Raw genomic sequence first — 21,836 nt, forward strand, 5'->3', positions numbered from 1 at the left:
CGCGCTTAGTGAGTGTTTCGGTGATTTCGTCGATTCGTTTCCTCGACGTTAAATCGCGACGTCCGATGCGATATTCGGAGAAACACGAGTAACGAGGCTCCCCCCAGTCGTTTTCGCCGAGTCGGAGGAAAAGAGACGAACGAATAAACGACCACTTGATTCGTACACCTGCCGACTTCGTGCGTCAATGCAGCAACCGTGTTGCTGCGCATTTTCGTTTGTTCCGTGATATTAATTCGTAGTTGCTGTCTGATATTTCGTTTCTTCGATTTTCATCGCCCTCCGACCGAGAGAAGACGATCGATCAATAAGCCTGCCAATAAGTACGAAAATTGATTGCTGTTTCTTTGTTCCTAGGGGAAAGTCAAGGTTGCTCTGATGTGCTTTCCGAGTGGTTTCTCGCGATCGATACAATTTTGTGCGAGAAACAGTAGGGCACGGTCGACTCGTCAACGATCTTCCAATCGATCATGTCTCTCACGTAAGATTTTTTTTTAAATTAATGTTAATAATTAGAGCAATTTGCAACACATATATAGCTTTTCTGAATCAAGTATGACGGTTGAAATTTTTTCGAACCGCAGGATGATAACGCGAAAAAGATAATTTTTATGGATACGTAAAGTAAAATATTATATCACATAAACACAAAGGATATATCTGGAAAAAAGAAACGATAATATTTCGTACTCGTTGAAAATATAAATTTCATTGTTTTCAATCAACTATCTATCTTCTACAGCCCTGTTTTTGTTTGTTTGTTTACAATAGCTTTCTGTCGAGAGAAGCGAGACATTTAACAACAGTGATCCTCGCAGTGTTTACGCGTAGGAAATAACACATGATGTAACGATCACGAATCAATAAGCGAAAGCCCAGTTTTTTTTTTTAAACTCTCTTCATCTCCGTAAACAATCGTCCCGATTACCAATCATTTTCTGATGTCGTAAAACGTACGATATAACGTAAGTTCCAAGGGATATACAAACTCACATTTACCTTCTAAAGTAACATTACATACATTATACATTGTTATTGCACTATACATGGTTACTTTCCACATTTCTTTCTTTCTAATTATCTTCCCCATACAAAGGCGTAAAAGAAAGATCTTGGTACGCAAGAATCGGTCGAGCTGGCCGAAAATGTTTCTAAAAAGGGTTAATGTGTGTATTTTGTACAAATTAGAAACATAAATCGCGTACTGTATAGGCAATACGGACTTGCACGTTAAATACATGCACTTTGTATTCGTGAGTTAATCGTGTGTATCGCGAACTTTTCATCGTTTAACGCGACAAGCCGCAAATTCATTTAATGCTAATTAATTCATACAAAATCCCTATTTCGTTGCACTGTATAGTATGTCGCACGTATTTTGCAATGGTCAACAATTCTTACGGGAACTATGCGCAACATGTGTATGTATCGAAAATCATCGATGATAATAAATATGTTTCGAGGTACTTAAAAAAAAAAAAGAAAAAATGACGTAGACTAAATGTATAAAGAATCGATTGTAAAGTTGTTAAAACTTCGTATAACTTTAAGCGCACTCTGTGTGATAACGAAACAATTTTATGCATATATATAATTATGTATATAACTTATATATATATATATATATATATATATTTATTTATATATAAATTATATAATTTATATATATATATATATAGTATGTACATATACAATATATACATCGCGAGATGAGCTTGTTCATCTTCCACAATGAGACACACATTTATTCATTGATTCATTTATTCATTCGTTGCACGCACGCACACTTTCATTCATTTATCCTACTGTACTTATAAACCATAGTCTTCAGTCTTCAGGCTGCAGTCTGTCAACAGTTCTATGTACACTAGGGATATATTTACAGAGGGTAGGAAGTTGCTTGTTTAACTAGAAGGAGAGTGATTCAGTTTTTTTACGCAATGGCACTACACGATCTTGATGCTGATGTTATCGACGTGTAGCTTCGACAGCGTCTTTTTCACGCGGAGTGCGGTCAGGCGTACCGCTGGATTCGCATGCCAGCACTCCGACATGATCTTTCCTAACGCGAATAGGACCTGCAAGGAAATAAAATAAAATGAACGACTCGTCAACGGATGATCCTGAGATGTAAAATCAGCTACACGAGGTGATCTTTCTCTCTCTTACCGAATCATTGTCCCATCTTGTCGGAATAACCGGACGTAATCGCTTTACGCAGACCACCAGGCGCATATCCTCGAAGTCCGGATCACTCGGCACGACGTCGTGATAAGGCAAGGCGTAAGGCTCCACCATGGAGTTCTTGCCGCCCGTCACGCATCTCCTGCACGCCTCCCAAAACACAAGTCCGACGGAATACATGTCCGCCATTCTGAACGCGTCGAAGCAGGTAGTATTCAGGGTCTCGTCCAACACTTCCGGTGCCATGTAACGCCGCGTACCCACTCTGGTGTTGGGGGCAATGTCGATCTCTCCGCTCTCGCTAAAGAAGACGAAACAATTTCGTTAAACACACCTGCGCTTAGAGACGCTTAGAAAACGTATGTACCGAAGAGCGTATTCTCCCCGAAATGTATATTTCATAATCGTACGGAACGAAGCATCGTGAATCTAGAGTTCCTCAAGCAAGACTTAGAGTCGTCATCACCACGTGATGATTGGTGAAACACTTCCGTCTGCGAAGGGAGAAGCGAATGGGAGAGAGAAGAAATACAAAGAACGCCGCATAAATGATGTAAAAATTAGACGAACTAGTGTACATTTAGAATTGAAAAAGAGACAGAGATATACAGTTAAGATTTGGCAGAAGGAAGATGAGTTTCCCCTATCGATATCCTGACTCTTACTTGAAGAACTCTACACGAACCTGATGTAGCGAACAGCCAACCCGAAGTCCGCTATGGCACACTCTCCGTTTCTCTTCACCAGAATGTTCCTGCTCTTGATGTCCCTGTGAGCTATCGCGGGTTTGCCCTGTGTGCCGAAGATCTCGGTGTGTAGATGCGCGATGCCGGACGCGATCGACACGCAGATCGCCAGCAGGGCCTGGTGATCCAACACCGTTGTTTGCAGATAGTCGTGCAACGAGCCTCTTTCATGGTAGTCCGTGATCAAGAGCATCTGCGTCCAAGACCCGGTGCCCTTGATGTCGGCGGCGATAAAGCCGAGGATATTGTCGTGTCTCATCAGGACGGTTTGATAAATCTCGGTCTCGCGGAACCAAGATGCCTCCTCCAGCGTGAAGAACACCTTTACCGCCACCTTCTCACCGCCACGCCATCGGGCGAGCCATACCTCACCGTAGCGTCCTTTCCCCACGCACTGCGTCATGGCCAACTGCTTCGCAATGGTCTGCTGCACGAGGAGCGGCAGACCCGAGCCGGACCCGCTGCTCTGATCGATGAAGTCCTTCAAGGTGCCCTGTGACGGCACCAGACACGGGTCCCTCTCTTTCTTGCGGCAGCGGTGATAGACGAGCCCTATCGATATCGAAATGACCATGAAGATGACCGACAGGCCTACCGACAGAATGATGACCTGTGCCGCTCCCGACGCGATGGTGATCGGATGGGGAGACACGGTGGGTTTAGGTCGAGGACTATACTCGGGAAATTGATCCTTGTTGCACAGAGAACTGTGATTGCAGCACTTGATGCTTTTCACTTGCAGGTGGGGCACCAGATTGCCCTTGCACTGCATGAAGCCCTGTTCGGCCGGCGGCAGGCAGCCGAAGGACCACTCGGGCACGAAATCCTGCGCATCGGCGTCCCAAACTTCCTCCACCGCGCTGAAGCATTGGCTGCCTGGCCGTCCTTCGCAGGTCCCATTCTGCTTCTCCTCCTCCGGACAATGGCCCTCGCAGTAACAAGTGATGCCCAGAACTGCAAAAGAGGATATCGATGCGCGATATTATTAGACTTGTCAGTCGGGCAGACATGCACGTAGGGGAAAAAGGAGAGGACGTACGTAAGACTCTAATATTAATCGTGTGTTTAGTCGTTTGGTTATTATTTTTGGATCGAGCGTTGCCACGACCCGAGATTAAAATCATTCTTTCTTTCTCCTCCCTCGCGCACGAACAGTTTTAAGAGCGAGGACGGCAACAGCAGCCGGGGAGGCGAAGAGGACGCGTCGCATCGCTTCGCTGAGGAATTGAATCGGACAATTACGTTACCGAGTCGCGCGAGGTGTGGTAAATAACTCAATGGTAATTGATGCGCGCCTAAGAGGAAACTAGGCGCGGATTCGAGAGGTTGTTTGACAAGTCGTGAGATGTGTCTCGTGTAGGCGAACGACTGTCCCACAGAGCAGAGAGAGAGAGAGAAGGGGTGGGGGAGTGGGTCGCAATAGGTGCGTCCCGGTGGAAATCGGGGACCTTTCATAAATGTCTCGCGCTGATATAAACCGCGAACGACCGATAACTCACACGCCGGTTATAAATCTCGCGCACGCTTGAGTCTGATTTATGCGTGTAGACACGTCGACGTTAGGCGCGACCGGTCGACCGAGACGATGTGCGAATATCTCGCGTCTGAAAAATATCGTCCCGTTAACGTTAGTCGTCGGTCGTTCAAGGAAGAAGGAAAAAACAAAAAAAAAAGAGAGAAACGACGCGGACAACACGAGGCGAAGCAGGAATTTGAGATACCGTCGCGGTCGCGCGCTTTGGATTTCATTCGGCAGAATACACAAATGTTTGATCTGCGAAGGATCTATAAATAACTCGCACTTGTATCATTGGGTCGCATATAAAATTCGTGACAAACATAACGGGCGTGACCTATAATTAGCGTTAAGCGTGATCTATAATTAGCGATTGTCCGGATGCCGGTAGAGGAACGACTTATCGCGCGGAGAGCGGGGAATATTTATCGATACGACTTTTAATTCGAGTTTTCCGAGCTTTTCTTGTCTTTTCGAAACGAGAAGAAGAACCGAGAGAGAAAGGGAGAGAGAGAGAATACGTCCAAGATAAATTTTCTATTTATCGGATCCTCGGGCAAGGTCAACGTTGATGCAAACGTGGTCCAAAGTTAAACCGTGTGTGACTTTGTCGGACGGTGCAATGTTGCAGAGCGACGGTATAATTTCTCTGCGCTACGGTGGCCGATAACGGCGAATTCGCTGCAAACACGGTGTCACGTTTCTAACGAGTATGCCAGCGACGACAGCGTCCGTCCCGCGCGCTCTTTCCGCGGCGGCTAAGACAGGGACAAAAGGAGAAAGAGGAAACGAGACGCACGGGAGACATGCGCGAGCCGCAGAGAGACCGCTTATCTTCCGTGGCGGAATTACTCTCCCGCGTCTATTTTACGGTGACCGCTCTATTTATATCCCACGAATATCCGAATGACGGATCGATTTCTCGTGCATGCCACGCTCGCTCCGATCTCTCTCTCTTTCTGCGTGAAAAGTGGTGTGGTGGAAGCTGGATCTTGATTTTAATGACGATCTCGAGCGGTTTGGAAAACGGGATGAAACTCGGCAGTCGTGTTAGTAATAAACAGAGGTGGGAAGTTACTTGTTAAAAGTAACTCGTTACCCCGTTAATCATTTTGAGAAATAAAACGCAACAACAAATGAATGGTAAAAAGTAACGATTATATTCGTTACCGTTATCTAATTGCCCGAGTGGAAATGTATGTCTAGTCGACCTAGTCAAAAGTAGAATGTAATATTACATGCTTAAACGAGAAAACGTTTAAACGTGTATCTAGAATACACGTTTATAGAGACGTATAATAAAGTAATCGTGATTACACATGCTTTTGAAAACATGTACTATCCGTTTACTATCTTTGAATCCGTTTATTCGAGGGAAAAGAAATATTAGTCTCGTTACTTCTTTTTTACTACGGAAGTTTCAACAACATGGAAAGATAATCCTGATAACAACGAATAAGCTCGTGTTGCGTATGTTGTTTATGTTTACAACTCCTCTTATACAGAAATGTTTCCCTACGATTCCGGAGATACCGGATAGTGAAGCGTGAAATTTAGATAGAGATAATTTATTAAACGTATTCTTGTCTCGCTTTCAGGCTCGACCGAAAGATCTACGTTGCGTTGAATGGAATCTAAGCGACGATCTCATTCAAACCGAGGAAACAAACGAGTCACAGGAGCAAAGCGCAACCCGCGCTGTTCAAAGCAGGTGAGTGTGAGGTGAACGTAAAGACGACGAACCCGGCGAGTGTCGCGCAACCGACGGGAGATTCCGCTTATCCTTGCGTATCTCGAAACGAAGCGCAAACAGCTCGGCGGAAAAGTATTTTTCCACGTCAACAGCGTTCCGTCAACGTCTATAATCGCGCTCGCGGATACTATCGCCGTCGACGTGGCTGGCGATTAATGACCCGCGCGAAGATCCAGAAGAAATCGCCCGCGCGATATTTACATCACCGGCACCGATCTCGACCTTCCACAGAGAATTCGTCGTTCCTGAGGTAACAAACTATATTCGATAATTCGGAATCCTCGAATAAAATCCGCATCTCCCATAAATATTACAATCTAAGTAAAAATAACAGAAAATATTAAATGACAAATAATATATTAATAATGATTAAACAATTTTTAAATAACGATCGAGCAATTAAATATTAATAAGAAATCAGAGTTGCTATAGAAAATTAATTTTGAAATTCCCTGATTGTTCCATGTTTCCCAGACGAAAGTGGAGAATTCTTCATAACCGATATGTAATCTTAAATTTTAATTACGTCTATAAAAGCAGGGATTGCAAGAAAGGTAGGCTTATATTATTAGAAGCAACACAAACTTCAAAATTCAGTAATAAAAACTTGGATGCAAATTCAGGTCGACAAAAAATAAATGAGCATTGGAAAAAGATTGCAGTTATAACGGAAAAGGGGAAAAATGGAATAAAAACTGAATCAAACTAGTCACATTCGATTATTCTCCTTCGGTCGAAGGATAATCGGCGTACATTATTCGCTTCGTTTCATTACCTCGTTTTCGATATTCGAACAAACGATATGCAATTAATTATATTTCAACGTGAGACTCAACGAGACGCGGTCACCGGTAACCGTCGCGTTATTCCACATGTTAATTCCTGCAAATTAAAATCCGCCATTTATAGTTTTTTCAGTGAGCGAGTCGGAGAAACGAACGATCGGGCGCGAACCGGGCGGTTTTCGGTGGCGTTCTTCTATCCGTCCGTCCGTCACTGGCGAGAAAAGCGGAGTGAACTGTTGAAAAAAATGTCACACGCACGAGCATGCGTGCGTGAGCGAGCGAGCGAGTGCGCTGAGTTCAAGCACGAGTCGGAGAGCGCGAGGCGTCACGCGTATATCTGCTTTCGTGCGGCTTTCGCGACGCAATCGGCGCCCGTAATCGCACGAAGGTTTCAATGAATCGCGCGCGCGGCGACGTGCCAGCTAGCCGCGGACTTTATCAGCGTGGCAAAGAGCAGTATCAGCGATAGCCCAGTCGTGCGTCTATGAGCACGAATCATCGCCAAGTTCGCAGGCAGGCGCGCTCTAGAAACGAGGCGTGGTTACGTCCTTTTTTTCGACAGATGATGTTTCTTTTCTTTCAACGGTGAACAACGTCGATCGCTCTGATCAGCCGTGCGATACCAGAAGATAATAACCGACTGAGTCGAGTTAACGACCCTGTGCAATGCGCGAAAGAGAAAATGAAGAGACTAACAAGGAGAGAGAGAGAGAGAGAGAGAATTCAGGTAGCAGAGGTGGTCACGATAAGATAATAAACGCGTACGAAACTCGCGCGATAAGGCGTCACTCGAAATCGAGTTAGCGGAGAAACAATCGGCGAAAACATCAGGTGGGCGTGAATCCTCATTTGCACAAGAGGGCGCCGATTCACGCTATACCGGGTATGTCGCGCCTTAACGGGAGTTATCCTTCCGTTATCTCTCTTCCTTCTCGAGTTACCAATATTTACGATACTCGATAGCAGGTGCGCTTGCACCGATCGTGCGCGTCCTCCGTCCGCTGATCGTCCGTGTTTTCACCGTTACGATCGTGTTGTTCGTTAGAACAAAGATATACTGGGAAACAGAGTAGGATTAATGAAATTTTGCTTAAACGACGAACGAAATTATCCTTTCAAGCGCAACGTTTAGTCCATTAAATAAATTATACAGTTGCTGCGATGAATTGTTAGTTGACTCGACGATATCAACGTGTTGTTGCGCCAACGTGTAATTTGTTCAATGAGCGCAATCTTTTTCTTTTAAACGAGGGTGACCGATCGATTTTGTCGATTTAACCGCTTTTTTCGGTGTACAAAGAAAAAAAGTATTGGAACCAAGTAAACGTATTTACCTATTTTTCAGTCTCTAATCAAGTTCATTTACTATATTTTAATCATTTGTAGGACATTTTTACTTCAACGCAGTAATACTTTAATTTGTAAGTAAATAACTGACTGTAAATTGGTTCTAAATTTTAAAGAGCATTTATTAGAATTATGTAATGCTTCTTTTCCATTGAAGAAACTTAGTGACTTGAAATTTTCTTAAAGATAAATTCTGATGTCCTGAATATTATGAATTTAATGCCTGTCGCAATTATTTTAACACATACAACTGTCTTTTATATGAAGGAAATACCATATTATATATAATCAATCGTATTTCTACAATTCTGGTAAATATTTGCCAAAGAGTACTGGAGTAATTATTTTTCTTGAGTCGAATAAATATTATTTGTACCGTAGCCCTTTTTTCACTGCAGAAAAAAACCATTTTCGTCATCACCGTTTCGAAAACATCGTGTCTTACTTATTGTATCAATCCGTCGCATCTTTCGCCGCGATGGAATTCCCTGATCCGCTTACTCGGTTCCGCGGAAGCCCGTCGACGTCGGCGTCGTCGGCGCAACGCATCTCGGACGCTGCGTTATTTTGTCGCGATAGAGCGGGCACGCTCGCCCTGCGTACACTCTGTGTGTGTGTGTGTGTGTGTGCGCGCGCACGAGAAACTTAATACTCCGCGGTAGCGTCGCTGCAAATAATATCTCGGCGAGAAAAGCGACGGCAAGCTCGCAAACGGATTCGCGCGTAACATGTAACCGCGTGGTACCGCGCGATCGTAATTTTCGCGGAAGGACAATCAGCGGCGTGCGTAATCCTATCCTCCCAGCGCGTAATCATCAACCGACGTGGTTTCCTACAGAGAACAGCTTTCCGGTGGAAAGGGCGCGGCGGTTAGGTGCGAATCGGCAGTTTGCAGCGCTCGCGCGATCAAAAGATTGCAAAATTAAAAAACGATAAATCACAAGGCGGCAAATCCTCCCCCCACTGCTCTCTCTTTCTCTCTCTCTATGCATTCAGTTACACTGACGGAGTTGTTTTTTCTGTGCATTCTAACCCTTTGAGACCCAAGACATTTTTGCTCGGGAACTTTGTATGAGTACTATTATCCTTTCAAAATTATTTTAAAATATTCGAGAAAAATGATAAAAATATTATTTGGCCTTCTATGTTGGTTCCAGAAACTTATGGTTGTAAGTTACTCATCAGGATTACGATGGTTGGGCGCATAGTGAGTCACGTGCAATGTCTGACCACCAAAATTGTGACGGTTGAGGCTCAAAAGGCTAATCTCGGCTGAGACGTTCACTTTTGTGATCTCGAGTAGCAATTTTTTCGCCGTCGCCTCGACAGAGAAATTTCGGGAGCGAGCCGAATCCTGTTACGTCAATTCCACGTTACAAGGGTCGCTAAATCCTAAAAGAGAAGGTCCTAACGGAACACTGTCCTTGATTGTCACGCGAGTTTGATTTGAAAAAAATGTTAGACCTGCTTCACAAAAGGAAGCAGCAGATACATCAGATGATTCAGGTGACCCTCAGAAAGCCTGGAAAAGTCTCTGGAGGTGACTTCTAAATACGGAAAAGACCCTGCACTGCGTAGTTTCCTTGTCGGAAGAAAAAATCTTGAAGGCGAAACCTTGCTATCGACCATGATAACTCGGCACCCTTGATTCGAGGTACCTGTTTCTATCTATAAACCACTCTCCGGAACTCAGTCAGCATTGTCAAGCGTTAACTATGCTTCATTGCCGGTGAAAGTTTCACAGTTAAACCGAATTAAGACAGGTATTTTTTTTTTCCAAGAGATATTTCGAGGCCTTTTGACGTCCGATGACGGTCGATACACTTCCGAGAGGCGTCATTCAGAAGAAAGTTCCCACAGATCGACGTGCTGCGTTGCGAAACGGCGTATTTTTACGCTCCGCATATCCCGGATACGCGCCGGACACCGAGAAAGGCCGCCTTTATTCCGCGCGTTCATCTCGCGCGATACGCGACGGCGCGATGTCCTTGCCGAGGCTCGCGGAAAAAACGTCGTGCGTACGCGGCGATGCAGCAGGAAAAAAATGCGACGACGCGGAGAAAGGGAGAAGCGGGAGATTAAAAGCTCTCCGCGGCCGGGGCGCGACGACGCCGAGCGGAGTACGAAATTACGTCCGGCGTGTACACACACGCTCGTCCGAGGGAGAGACGAGCGGCGCGTGTCGCATTCCGCTGCAACGACGCCGCGCGACGTTTATAATCCTTTGATGTATTTCGTGCAGGCCGCATGGAGCAACGTAAACAATCTCTATTTTCTATGGTACGCGAAAAACAGATAGCGCGCCGCATTTAGCGTTCCCCAAGGCGGTTGTCGGATTTCGAGTTTCGATTGCGAAGAGGAGACCGCCGGACGTTTACGACGGCTGTCATTAAACTCCGATTAGGCCGATCAACGATTGACCGGCAGAACTGTCAACAGCAGTTTGTGGCTGAGTAATTTGCAATTTCTAGCCCGTCAATGAGCCGGAAGTTGATGATTTTGCGTGTGTTAACGAGACGAGGCTTGGCCAATATTCGACTGGAAATTTGAAAGTTTGAATTGTAAGTTACAAAAGGAGAGGATGAGAGAAAATGTTTTTACTTGTTCTTGTAACGGTGTGTCTTATCTTCTACGTTGGGAACTCCGCCGGTTGAGTCAATAATAATCGACGATTAGCCCGATCAGAACTTGAATGATGAAAGTTACACCTTAGGGTAGAACTGTTAGCATCAATTTCCAGCTGTGTAATTTGTCGTCGACAGTGACCGAAAAATCATTTCTATTAAAAAGGGACTGTTTTCAATTTTTCTGAGGAAAGAAACTGAAAAGATCCACGATATTTTTTTTTTCAATTTTTTCGCGGAAAAACCCAATCTTTTTCTGAACCTTTAAAACCAGAATTCCTATTTCAGCAAAACAAAGCAAGCAATACTTGTTGACTGGTAATGATATTAAATCGCTGACTAGATCGGAGCAGGAATGGTGAAAGTCAACGTTAGTGTGACTCGTGTATCGACTGTTCTAAGCCGACATTAAAATTTCGATTTATCTACTTGCGGAGAGAGAGACACACAGATAAGCGACCGAATTGACATCGCAACGTCACGTACGCATGTGTACGAGTGTGAGAGAGAAAAACAAAAACACGAAAGAAACGCGTTAGAAGGAAAAATTCCCTCTGAAGAATGAGCGATCCGACTAGTCTCGCAGTTATCATTAATGAACACTCAAGTGCGAACGTTGCTCAACACAGATCGGGAAAAGAAGGTATTAAAAAGGTGTCTGTGTGTGTCGTAAACGACGCGTTTCTTTAGAAGGTTAAAGTCTGGTGTCATCGACGGCGTCATCTCGGCGATATCGGATCGCGCGCGACGATCAGTCCAGTATCACGCGTAAGCGTCCGAGTCTGTTATGCTGGAGCGCGAAGGGGAGAAAGAGAGAGAGAGAGAGAGAGAAAAGCGCGAGCGTAGGTCTGTACGGAGACGAAGATTAGGAAGAAAAGTGAAAAAGGTCGCGCGACGGCTCCGGAGAACGGCGTTCTCCCGAGTCGACGAGGGAAACGGTGCGATTCTCGGCACCGCTGGTATTTCAGTCTCTAACCTTAGAACAGCTAACCTCGTCTCTCTCTTCTCTTTCCGTCCCGTTCTCTCCTTCTCGCGGAGACGCGCGACGTCGAGGTAAAAACAGCCGCGTGCCATCTCGCGCAAGAATTCCTCTCGTGGAAACGCATCGATCGCGGGATGAGGAAGACGCGAAGTTCGGAGAACGTCGCGAGAGAGGAAAACGTAAGAAGCCGAAGGAGGAGGAGGTGAAGCGGTGTCGCCGCGTTTATCGGACGGAATCGGAAAAAACATGAAACCGCGCTCGAGATAGAGGCGTACGCGCTCGGGCCGACCGGGGAAGTGTCACACGCAGCGATAAAGCCGTCGATTCGCCCGCACGAAGAAGGGTGACCCTCGGGGATCGCGGCAAAAAGCGGCGACGGTGCGATCGAGGGCGCGCCGGGCAACGATCTTCCACGGCGAGGCGGAGAATCGGTCCGTCGTTCGCCCGTGTTCGCCGAAGCGGTCAGGAAGAGAGAGAGAGAGAGAGAGAGAGAAACGAGCGTGCGAACTAACCGAGCGAAGGAACGCGAGGAGGAGGCCGAGGGAGAAAGAGGGCGGACGGACGAGCGAGAAAGACGGAGAAACGCGGAACGAGATCGTCGGCGGGTCAACACATCTGCATGGCAGAAGGCGAGCACGGGAACGGACGGCGAGGAAGCCGAGTCGGTCTCGCGCGTTCCGCATCTCCAATCGATTCCAACGCGCGCGGCCCGGCGCGAGAGGAGACGCGCGCGCCCGTTCCGCACTCGCTCGCACCCGAAACGATGAAAGCGACGTCGTCCGTAGGCAAATCGCGCACGACTACGGTACTCACCACCGGCGAAATGCACGACAAACACTAGCAGGCTGAGCCACAGGCCATATTTACATCCGCGCCGATCCGCAGCACCGGAGAGCGCAGCCATTTTCTACACTCGAGAGCACATACTTCACTGTGACGTAGGTGATTCGCACCGCGCCGCTAGGCGCAAGCTGTAGCCGTTCGGCCGTTTCCGCCGTGGCTCGGTGGGGGCGCGCCGCGCTGGTGGGGCGACACTTCGTGCATCTTCGGCCGCGCGACGGAGAGGGAAGATCGGCCGCGCGGGAGTGAGCGTGATGACGGCGGAGTTATGACGCAGGAGCGTGCTAAGGAACACACCTTTGTCGAGCCTCCGTACGATTTTGCGGCGCGATACGAGAATTGGGAGAGGCAACGCGGCAGTACGCGAGCGAGGGGGCTTCGACCGCCGTCGGTTCGATCTCCGGCTCGACGCGCGAATGAAGGTACACGTAACCTCTGCTGGTAAACCGAAGACGATTTTCTCGGGCTTGTTTTAATTTTCAACGGTCACTTCTGTAACCAATAACTGAAAGAGGCGATGAGGAACGATACAGGTGTCTTAAGGGAGATTTTCACCGAACTCCTATTAAAATAATCGATGAATAATAATAAGAATTGCCAACGCTAACTTTCAGTTTTGTAGCTTGTTTAACGGTAAATGAAAAGTTAATAATTTCTATCTGCTTTAGTAGGATAGAGCATATTTGACTGACAGCAATTTAAAATCGTCGATTAGATTAGTCAATTTGAAGGCCTGAGGTTGCTCTCTTTAACTGAACTAGATGGCTCTTTAGAGTAAAACGAGTATATAACCTCTCTAGGAGTAAAACGCCTCTAGAGTAAAACGAGTAAAACGATTATATAACCTAGCATGGAAAAGAAAAGGAACGAAGTTTCAGATTACTAATTACTATTCAGATTACTAATTAAAAAAGGCAGATTTAATAGGTCGTTTAGTTAATAGCTTAGTTTAAATAGTTACAGCATTTTTTTAGGCTCAGCTATGAAGTAGCTATTGTATGCTTTTAATATTTTGGCATTTTCGCTTTTATCGGAACGCAAGATAAGATTCAGCGATTGTACGACGACGCACTGCGGGCATTCTACTTCTGAATTGAAACAGGAGAAATGTTGACACGCGCATTTATTTACCGTGTAAAATTCAGCATCGTGTTAGTTCTCACGTTTGAAAGATTAAGATACACGATCGTGTATCGAGCCAAGTGCAGACGTGACCGTATATATTTACGCGACGACATGAAGTCATCGCAGACAAAATTTCTCATTCGACTATAACGGTTAATCTGATGAAATTCTGAATATGTTTGATCGATTCTTTTGGGTTTACATTACTTGATAAAATTGTTTTTACTTTTACTCTACGTTATCTAAAAATTAAGTTATTTTAGTTTAAGGTCTGAAATCGTGAATTTTCTTGTAAAAAACGTCTCACCAGAAAATGTCTTTACTATTTTCTCCGCTAGATGACTCCATGTCTCAGATTATCTGAACAAGTCAGACCATTATCGAATCAGATGATCAAGATTGCGTCGTAAGACATCTTATTGTCTAAAAAAATGTCTTTATGATATCTTATTTTGTGAAGGACGTCTTTAAGAGATCTTAATTTTTTTAATTTAGAACATCTTTAGGAAATCCAAATTTTTTTGTTTTAGGACCTTCATTTTCACTAGGTGTTAACCTCTTGATATCATTTTTTGAGAATACAAGATTAAATTGGTATAGCTCAGAATTAATGTGTAATATAATAAATTAAATACAATAATGTTCTTCTCCGAAACAATTTTTTTTTAATATTAAAAAAAAACGGTTATTCACGTGCATTTGACTCATTTTTTACCCTTTTTTGAAAATATTTGCTACCTGAATGTGAGCAATAAAAAAACATTCGTTAGGATAGCTCTAATGTAACCCTCCTAATATCTCCTAAATTTCCTATTCCATTTACTCGTTTTTAAGCTTATCCGTAGGCATTCCAAGTAGGATCTTGTGAAACTTATCCAGCTTATAATCACACCTTAGACTAGAGAAGATTAATGTCTTTTTCGGTTCATGTTTTGACGTTTCTTGGGAGTATTTTTTAGGAAGACTTTGGATGATTTTCACCAAACTCTGATTAATCTAATTGATGATTTAAAATTGTTGTTAGTCAGATATTACTATTTTGCTCTATTTTGCTAACGCAGATAGAATTTCTTAATTTTCCAATTATTAAATGACAGAACTGGAAATTAATGCTAGCATTTCTTATTATTATTCGTCGATTAGTTTAATCAGAGTTTGAAAAAGTCACTTATCAAATTCCGATTAAATTAATCACCAACTTATACAGCACAAATGTTCAAAAGACATCCTAGAGATGTCCCAGGGATATCAAACATCTCTGGGGTGTCTCTTGAACATGTGTGCTATATGGGTAATCGACAAAATTGTCCACAATTGTTAGTTATAATTTGTCGTTCTACAATTCTGTACACGTAAGTAAAATAGAACAAACGATACATGACTGTGAGATAGCAATCGATATAGATTATAAATAAATAGATGGATAGATAGATAATGAGATAGATAAAGATGAATAAAATAGGGAGAGAGAGAGAGAGTCTTCTCACTCGCGAGAGAGAGAGAGTCTTCTCACTCGCTCCAATACAAATTTATTTTCTCTTTTGACAACTCTGCCGATTGAATTAATCGTCGATCGGCTTAATCGGAGTGTAATGAGAGGGAAGCCCTCTCGTTTCCCTCGTCACTGAAAGAGCTTATCACTCGCACGAGATTACGTGGATGGCGAGTACGGTCCTGGCGTTGTTCGAAGTGCGCGGCGCCCTATGGGCGCCATCGTGCCGCGGGCGGCGGTCGTGAGGAGATCTCTCCTTCTCCCTTCCTCTTTCGCTTTTCGGAATCGCGTACGCGTTCGTGCGACGGATCGCGATACTTGGACGCGCCCGGACCCTCCGTCCGAGGCGAGCTGCGGAGGGTCGGCGCAGCGCGGCCTCGTGGAAAGGCGCGAATGTCTATGCGCGGCGCGTCACCGCGGAATCTAGAACCCGGCCAGAATCTGGAATCTTTATCCTCGCTCGAGCGGACGGATAGCGGGATATGCGCGACCACGTATCTCTTTCCTTGCTACCTTTCAGTGTTGCTCGCGTTACCTCCGTAATTGCCGGTTAATGTCGCTGCGCACTGGCGCGTCCGAGCTTCCCGGGCGGAACAGGCACGCAAAAGACGTCTGTGGCCGGTATAGTTAGATCTTATATATGTAATTTATTACCTCAGCTTACGTTCAGCCAGGAAGGAACTTGATTTACAATTTTTCCTTAATCATCACGTTCATTCATCCACACGTTACACACCTTATATATTTACTTGACCAAATTAAAATTTAACACATAAATATCACCTCACATATAATACTTTCCTCATTATTTCTATCCTATTTCATATGGCTTTTTGTAATTAATTACTTATCCTTATTTATTCTCGACTGTTCTCTACTTAGTTTTGCACTAGATCTAAACAATTTACTCCTGTCCTTTACATTTCTATCCTTCCTGTCATATTTCTCTTCTCCTGTATCCTTAGTCAGATCTTATATTTAAAGTCGTCTTAGTTCGTACGGAGAAAAATAATCTGCTAGCGCAGCAAATTTTATGCTGTCGCAGCAAAATCTGCCAGTTGCTATGCGGACAGCGAAACGACTTGCTAAGAGTGTTAATTATCATTTGAATGAAAAACAAAAGTTTCGTAATATTAAAACCTGTAAAATATATGGCAAACTGAGATGTCTATTCGAGATGTCACGTAGAATCGCAAAAGAATTCTTGAAATAACGGTACATTTTCTAATCACACTTAGGTGGTAAATATAAGTACTACAAAATTGTTTTCCTTGCACAGGAACGGCTGTGGACATGGTGTATCTGCAGAGCAAAAAAATTTTGTGCTAAAACGATCCACCGAAATTTTGGCATTACTTTAACACGGGGAATATATTTAAAAAAAAAATATATATATATATATATATGTTAAATTAACATATTTCATCTTTTTAACCCTCCGTTAATCGCGATCTTTATCACTCGTGAATAGTCGCAATGCATCTCACAGATACGTTAATTTTCCCATTATTTCCCTCTGCTTCTTGAAACATTTTTTCTTTCATTAGCGCTTAGCTAATAGACCAGGCGCTAAAATACACACGAAAGAAACAAAGAGAACAAAGGAAAAAACATTGACAAGGATGAGTTCGACTTTGAGGCCATATAGCAACGGCAATATACTGAACGTATCTATTGGATACGCTCGCGACTAACGGAGGGTTAAAGTAACTAAAAAATTGGACTGTTTGTAACACAAAATTTCTTATTGTACGAGAGAGAAAGAGGGAGAGAGGACTTTCCGGCGGGGATCAGAAAAAGCGAGGAGCGTTCGCAATTGAGCGCTACGGGGGTGCGCATCACGCTGCGCTTTTAAGTAGCGACACGAGGTGCATGCCGCCAGCGCGTCGTGCGGCTCGGCGCGACCTGCTACGACGACGTGTGAGTATACTAGTATCGATATCAGATTACCGGTTAATTGCCGACGACGCGACATGCTCGCCCCGGAAGATTGTTGCACTCGAATCTTAATATTTCACGCTTCGGGAGGGCGGCTCTCGCTACCGCTTGCCGACAAACAGCAACCTTTTCACGCCTGAGTTCCATCGCGTGGAAACGGAACGCGCATTTTGTCGCGAGAATCGACCTCGGAGCGGTGCGAGAGTGCTCCTTGCATCGATACAACGCGTGACAGACTTGCTTCTCGTGCAACAATAATTTACACACGCGAGTTACTTGAAATTACTTTAAAGTCGTTAAAGTTATATATATGTACAGGCTGCATAAAATTTGCTATGCGAGCAAATTATTTTTTTTCTGCATGAATTTAAGACGATCATAAATATAAGATCTGGTTAAGGATATAAGAAAAGAGAAATAAGATAAAAAGGATAAAGATGTGAGGAAGAGAAATAAATTTTTTAAGTCTGATACAAAATTAAGTAGAGAATAATTATGGATAAATAAGGATAAGTAATTAGTTATAAAAGACTATGAAAAAAAAGTCTATGAGAAATAGTCAGGCAGAGTTTATTAACAAAATAGGATAGAAATAACGAGAAAATTATTACATGTGAAATGTATTAGATTTTTATTTCATCAAGTAAACATATATATATACATACACAGACTAGGTTACACCTTATTACGTTACGTCTCTCCATCAGTCTACATTCAGGTGCATAATTCTGCATAATTATACAAGCATGGAGAGCGCAGGCTAATCGAAAGTATCGCGATAGACAACCTTCCTCGGCCGGCGCGCATTTTCTACGGTTCGCGCAGAAAGAAAAAGAGGGAGATTCTTAGCACCGTTCTCGGCCCGTGAATGCCAACGACGGCACCGTGTGGCCCAACAAAAGGCGTACTGTTCGCGGGAGAACAAAGCTCGCCGTAATTCTTTCGCGCATGCAGCTGCCGGCGGCTGCGATCGGGTCGTCATCGTGGCGCGGCCTGACGCGGCGAGGCGAGCGCGAAACGTCGCCGTCGGTTCGCATCGAGATTAGGTCGCCAAGCGCAACCGATATATAGCGCGTTTTACCCGCGTAACCTGTTGCGTGCGTATCGCTCGAGCGTGAAGTCGCCGCGATTCAGATTGAAGCGCGAGCGCGTTTCTCGCGTTTAAAAGGCGTCAGTCATTATATTTTTAGAGATGATCCTCGGCACTTTTATGGAAAGACGTCTATACGTGCAGCGCCTTCCTGCAGCGGACGGCAAGGCGGTGCGTGTTGCGTTGCACAATTTCTCCTCGAACGACTCGTGATCTTCTTCTTCGTATTTTAGGACAATGTCCTGTTGGTTACCATCTTTCCCTCATGCTTCGTTTGACGTTGAGATCCAGCTATTAATGATTGCTTAAGTAATTTGTTTCCGACGTTTCAGGTCGTTCCTCAGCCTGAGGAAGTGAACTGAAATGGTCACGAGACGTCGGAGACAAATCCAGGAAGGACGCCCCGAGTCGAAATTTTCGTTCTACATTACGTCTATTTAGTTCTGCAATAAGTCTTTAAAGATTGTGCTCACTTGATGCTACAAATGGGAAGTTATTTTCGGTTTCTCCACGTGAAGACTTAATGTAGAACTAAGTAGATTTAATGTAGGATCAATATTTCGACTGAAGTAACTCGAAAGTTTCTCTGCACCGTAAAGACCCGAGATATCATATTAGTGGTTGCGTTCAGCGAGCACAACGGTTGTATAACCATTGAGTAAGCATTATTTACGATTGGTGTATATTTTTAGATCTGCCAGTCACATCCATCTTCCAGAAGCCGATCACTCAGTTATTATGTTCGATGAACACAGCTAATTCGTCCTGATTCCGAGACTTCGATGATTCTGTGAGCAGCTGAATGTTTTACAGTAGGCGGGTTGCTATCCCGAACTACCAACCTTTTTTCTTTTTTCTCAGACGGGTTTGGGACCGACCGTGGTGAAGTTTATGTCATGTCACTGTGACGTGAAATCAATCATGTTCAAAACGAACTGTCCTGAACGAGTCCTTGACAGCATTCTAAGTCAATTACTTTCCGGGGAGAAGTTTCTTCCGCTGATATCAGACTGCTATACAGTAAAAATTTTCGTGTGAATTACGGTCTATTGCAATTTTTGTGCTCAGTGGACCGTTATTTGTACAAAATTTTTTTTTTACCGTATAAATAATAAATAATAATAATAATAACTTTATTGGTCCCGAGAGAATAGTTAAGAGCTAAAGTGAAATACAAGAATATAAATAAAGGCCATAGGGAGAATCAAAAGGCGTCAGCAATGCAACTGATATTATTTCCTATCTATGAAATATTACAAAATATCAGAAAAAGAAAGAAAGAAAAACGTGAATGTCCCGATGATCGAGATCCTGCGCTCGTCCGCCTCGATTTTTGAAACATCAGTGGACATAACATTAAGTTGATTTACGAATCTTTTCTCACAAACACTGAACAAATATAGACGCGTACAAAATAGTTTACGAGTAAAGACGTGTCGACGGATGAAATACGTGTTTTACGGGAAACGAGTTTTTGAATCGATGCAATATATCCTTCGCTTTGCGCATGAAATCCCGAGGACAGAGTAACGAGCGGCCTCACAGGTTGACGGTAAATCATTTATAATGTCGCCATTATAACCGTACGGAGCTTTGTGGCGCGACTTTGTGGAAATCAGCGATGCGCCGCGCGCTATTTTCCGCGGAACGAACGACGGTCGTGCTCTTTCAGTCGAGTCTCAGCTTAGTTAGGCCGCGTCGATCTTCGTCTATCTTCGGTAAGAAACGCGGGATTTATTCTCCGGCGTGTAACGTGAAGTTTATAATGATTTGCAGATGTCGGCGAAAGACGCGATAAAAGTGGTCGCGCGCGCTGAGCGTGAAAGCGCCCATGAAGATGACGACGCGACTTGGACGGCCAACGTCTTACGCGCAGTTTCTCGCAATTAGCCTACTTGAATGGGCCTCGCCTATCGTTTATTATTATCGATTTGCGAGCGGCCGGAAATCGACTTGATTGCGTCGGCGACCGTGTATGAATTAATCGTTACGCCCGAGGAGAGTCCGAGAGAAGAGTAGAAAAGAGCGGAGAAGAGAAGAGAAAAAATTAATAACGCAGCCGTGATCTATCGTCAGTTTCGCGGAAAGATCGCACTCGTCCGATAATGATTTAAGCGCCGCCTCCGGACGAGTGTGTGCTTTCGATTAGAGCTTAATTATGAATTATTAAAGATCGCCGGACGAGACAATCGACATGACGACACCGGGTAACGGCCGGCCGATGAATATGCATCGTCAACTCCGCCGAGGCGTATTATATCGGTTATACAGACGACCGATGAATGATTGTTAATTGTCGCGGATAATTACCGCGAGGCTGTTCGTCTGCGACGGACTTGGGAGAAGAAAAGCGACGTCGGACGGGAAGACGTTGGCTCCGTTCCGAGTTGGAATTTTAAATTCTACATTAAAGTTTTCAAGAAGAAGAAAATGGAAATAAGTTTCTGTTTGTAGCATTAAGGAAGCACAATAGGTGTTCCTTAAAAGCTACAAAGGAAATTCAGTCTCCTCCAGAGACTAAATTTGAGTTCTGCATTAAGTTCTCGAATGGAGAAAACGGCAATAACTTTCCCATTTGTAGCATCAAAGGAGCACAATAGAAGACTTTCGAAGACTCAATGTAAAACTAAACTAAACTCCACGTAGGAGTAAAATTTCGACTCGGGTATCTCGATATCGTTTGGCCCTCGTGTGCTTTCCTAGAACTGTGGAAAAAATCCTCGCGCGGGGCATCCGGGCTGCCGGAATAAATTAGATCGCGAGGCGACGCGAGGCGAAGCGAGGCGCGTTCGTTCGTTCCTCTTTGATTTTATAAACGACTGTAAGCGGATTTCGCGAAATCGCGGCGCCCATCTCTTATTCATGAACGCCTCGGGACGACGGTGGTCATGTCGGTCTGGCAGAGAGAAAACGAGAGAGAGAGAGAGGGGGGGGGGAGAGATGGGGAAAGGGGAACGAAAGGGAGTCGACTTTTGAACGGCGCGTTAACGAAAAACGACGAGTATCGCCGACAATCCGGAGCTTCGAACCGGATTTTCGGATTAGAATCAGATACCCCTTCTCGGCAGCATCACGAGGCCACGTCCGCTCGTTTTATGCGGGCGAGGGCGACGGAGATCTCGCCTCCGCCACGTATCGTCAATGCGTGCCGGCCGGCTTCGAGGAACCGGGCGACAATGGGCAACAAAGGAGAGCGAGATCAGCCGTTCTCCTCTTCTACGGCACGAAATCACGTTCCATTCGTCTCGCTTGGAAATATATTACTCCGGCCGGACGAACTGCCAAAAAGGAAGATCGCCGTCGGCTTGTTGTGCACCGACGTGACGCGGCGGAACACAATTACCACGATCGAATATCTCTCTCTTTCTCTTTTTCTCTCCCGCTGTTATTTCACCCCCCCCCCCCCCCATCGGG

At 44.6% G+C, this 21,836-nt stretch overlaps 2 protein-coding genes and 2 long non-coding RNA genes across 17 annotated transcripts in view; 3 read left to right on the top strand and 1 right to left on the bottom strand.

The window, feature by feature from the left end:
• LOC106749205 lies at positions 1-861 on the top strand. Of its 2 annotated transcripts, none has more exons than XR_001374835.1 (3): positions 1-88; positions 358-481; positions 772-861. It is a non-coding gene; the product is annotated as an uncharacterized LOC106749205 (long non-coding RNA). The 2 variants fall into 2 exon arrangements; XR_001374834.1 differs by having other exon boundaries at positions 71-179.
• Positions 688-12,926, bottom strand: LOC106749199 (bone morphogenetic protein receptor type-1B). Its single transcript, XM_014628394.1, has 4 exons — positions 12,751-12,926; positions 2,870-3,884; positions 2,170-2,485; positions 688-2,078 (listed from the first exon to the last, which is right to left on the bottom strand). Exons 1-4 carry the CDS (start codon positions 12,839-12,841, stop codon positions 1,947-1,949), a joined length of 1,554 nt encoding a protein of 517 aa, XP_014483880.1. The 5' UTR covers positions 12,842-12,926; the 3' UTR covers positions 688-1,946.
• On the top strand, positions 2,452-3,165 carry LOC106749206. The gene is made up of 3 exons (XR_001374836.1): positions 2,452-2,543; positions 2,932-2,995; positions 3,076-3,165. It is a non-coding gene; the product is annotated as an uncharacterized LOC106749206 (long non-coding RNA).
• LOC106749203 (putative uncharacterized protein FLJ37770) overlaps positions 3,876-21,836 on the top strand; it is a 27,907-nt gene continuing 9,946 nt past the window's right edge. For 3 of the 13 annotated variants that reach the window (XR_001374830.1, XR_001374831.1, XM_014628410.1), the window contains exon 1: positions 15,428-17,314. Coding sequence is in view for 6 of the 13 variants with exons in the window: in XM_014628410.1 (XP_014483896.1) it covers positions 17,267-17,314 (48 nt within the window). In the remaining 7 variants the exon portion in view is untranslated. Of the gene's footprint in view, positions 3,966-4,085; positions 4,211-6,044; positions 6,158-7,117; positions 12,745-13,078; positions 13,200-15,427; positions 17,315-19,114; positions 21,813-21,836 lie in introns of those variants that run through there. The other 10 variants (XR_001374827.1, XM_014628407.1, XM_014628409.1 and 7 more) reach the window with 10 other exon arrangements.

The sequence above is a fragment of the Dinoponera quadriceps genome, unplaced genomic scaffold, assembly GCF_001313825.1.
Source record: "Dinoponera quadriceps isolate SergipeBrazil2010 unplaced genomic scaffold, ASM131382v1 scaffold2952, whole genome shotgun sequence".
Lineage (NCBI taxonomy): Eukaryota > Metazoa > Arthropoda > Insecta > Hymenoptera > Formicidae > Dinoponera > Dinoponera quadriceps.

Excerpts from the sequence above, each read along its gene's own strand:
- LOC106749199 (XM_014628394.1), bottom strand. The coding sequence starts at position 12,841 with ATGGCTGCGCTCTCCGGTGCTGCGGATCGGCGCGGATGTAAATATGGC. Across the intron at positions 3,885-12,750 it reads TGTCGTGCATTTCGCCGGTG|TTCTGGGCATCACTTGTTAC; the intron begins GTGAGTACCGTA and ends CCTCTTTTGCAG. Across the intron at positions 2,079-2,169 it reads CAAGATGGGACAATGATTCG|GTCCTATTCGCGTTAGGAAA; the intron begins GTAAGAGAGAGA and ends ATTTCCTTGCAG.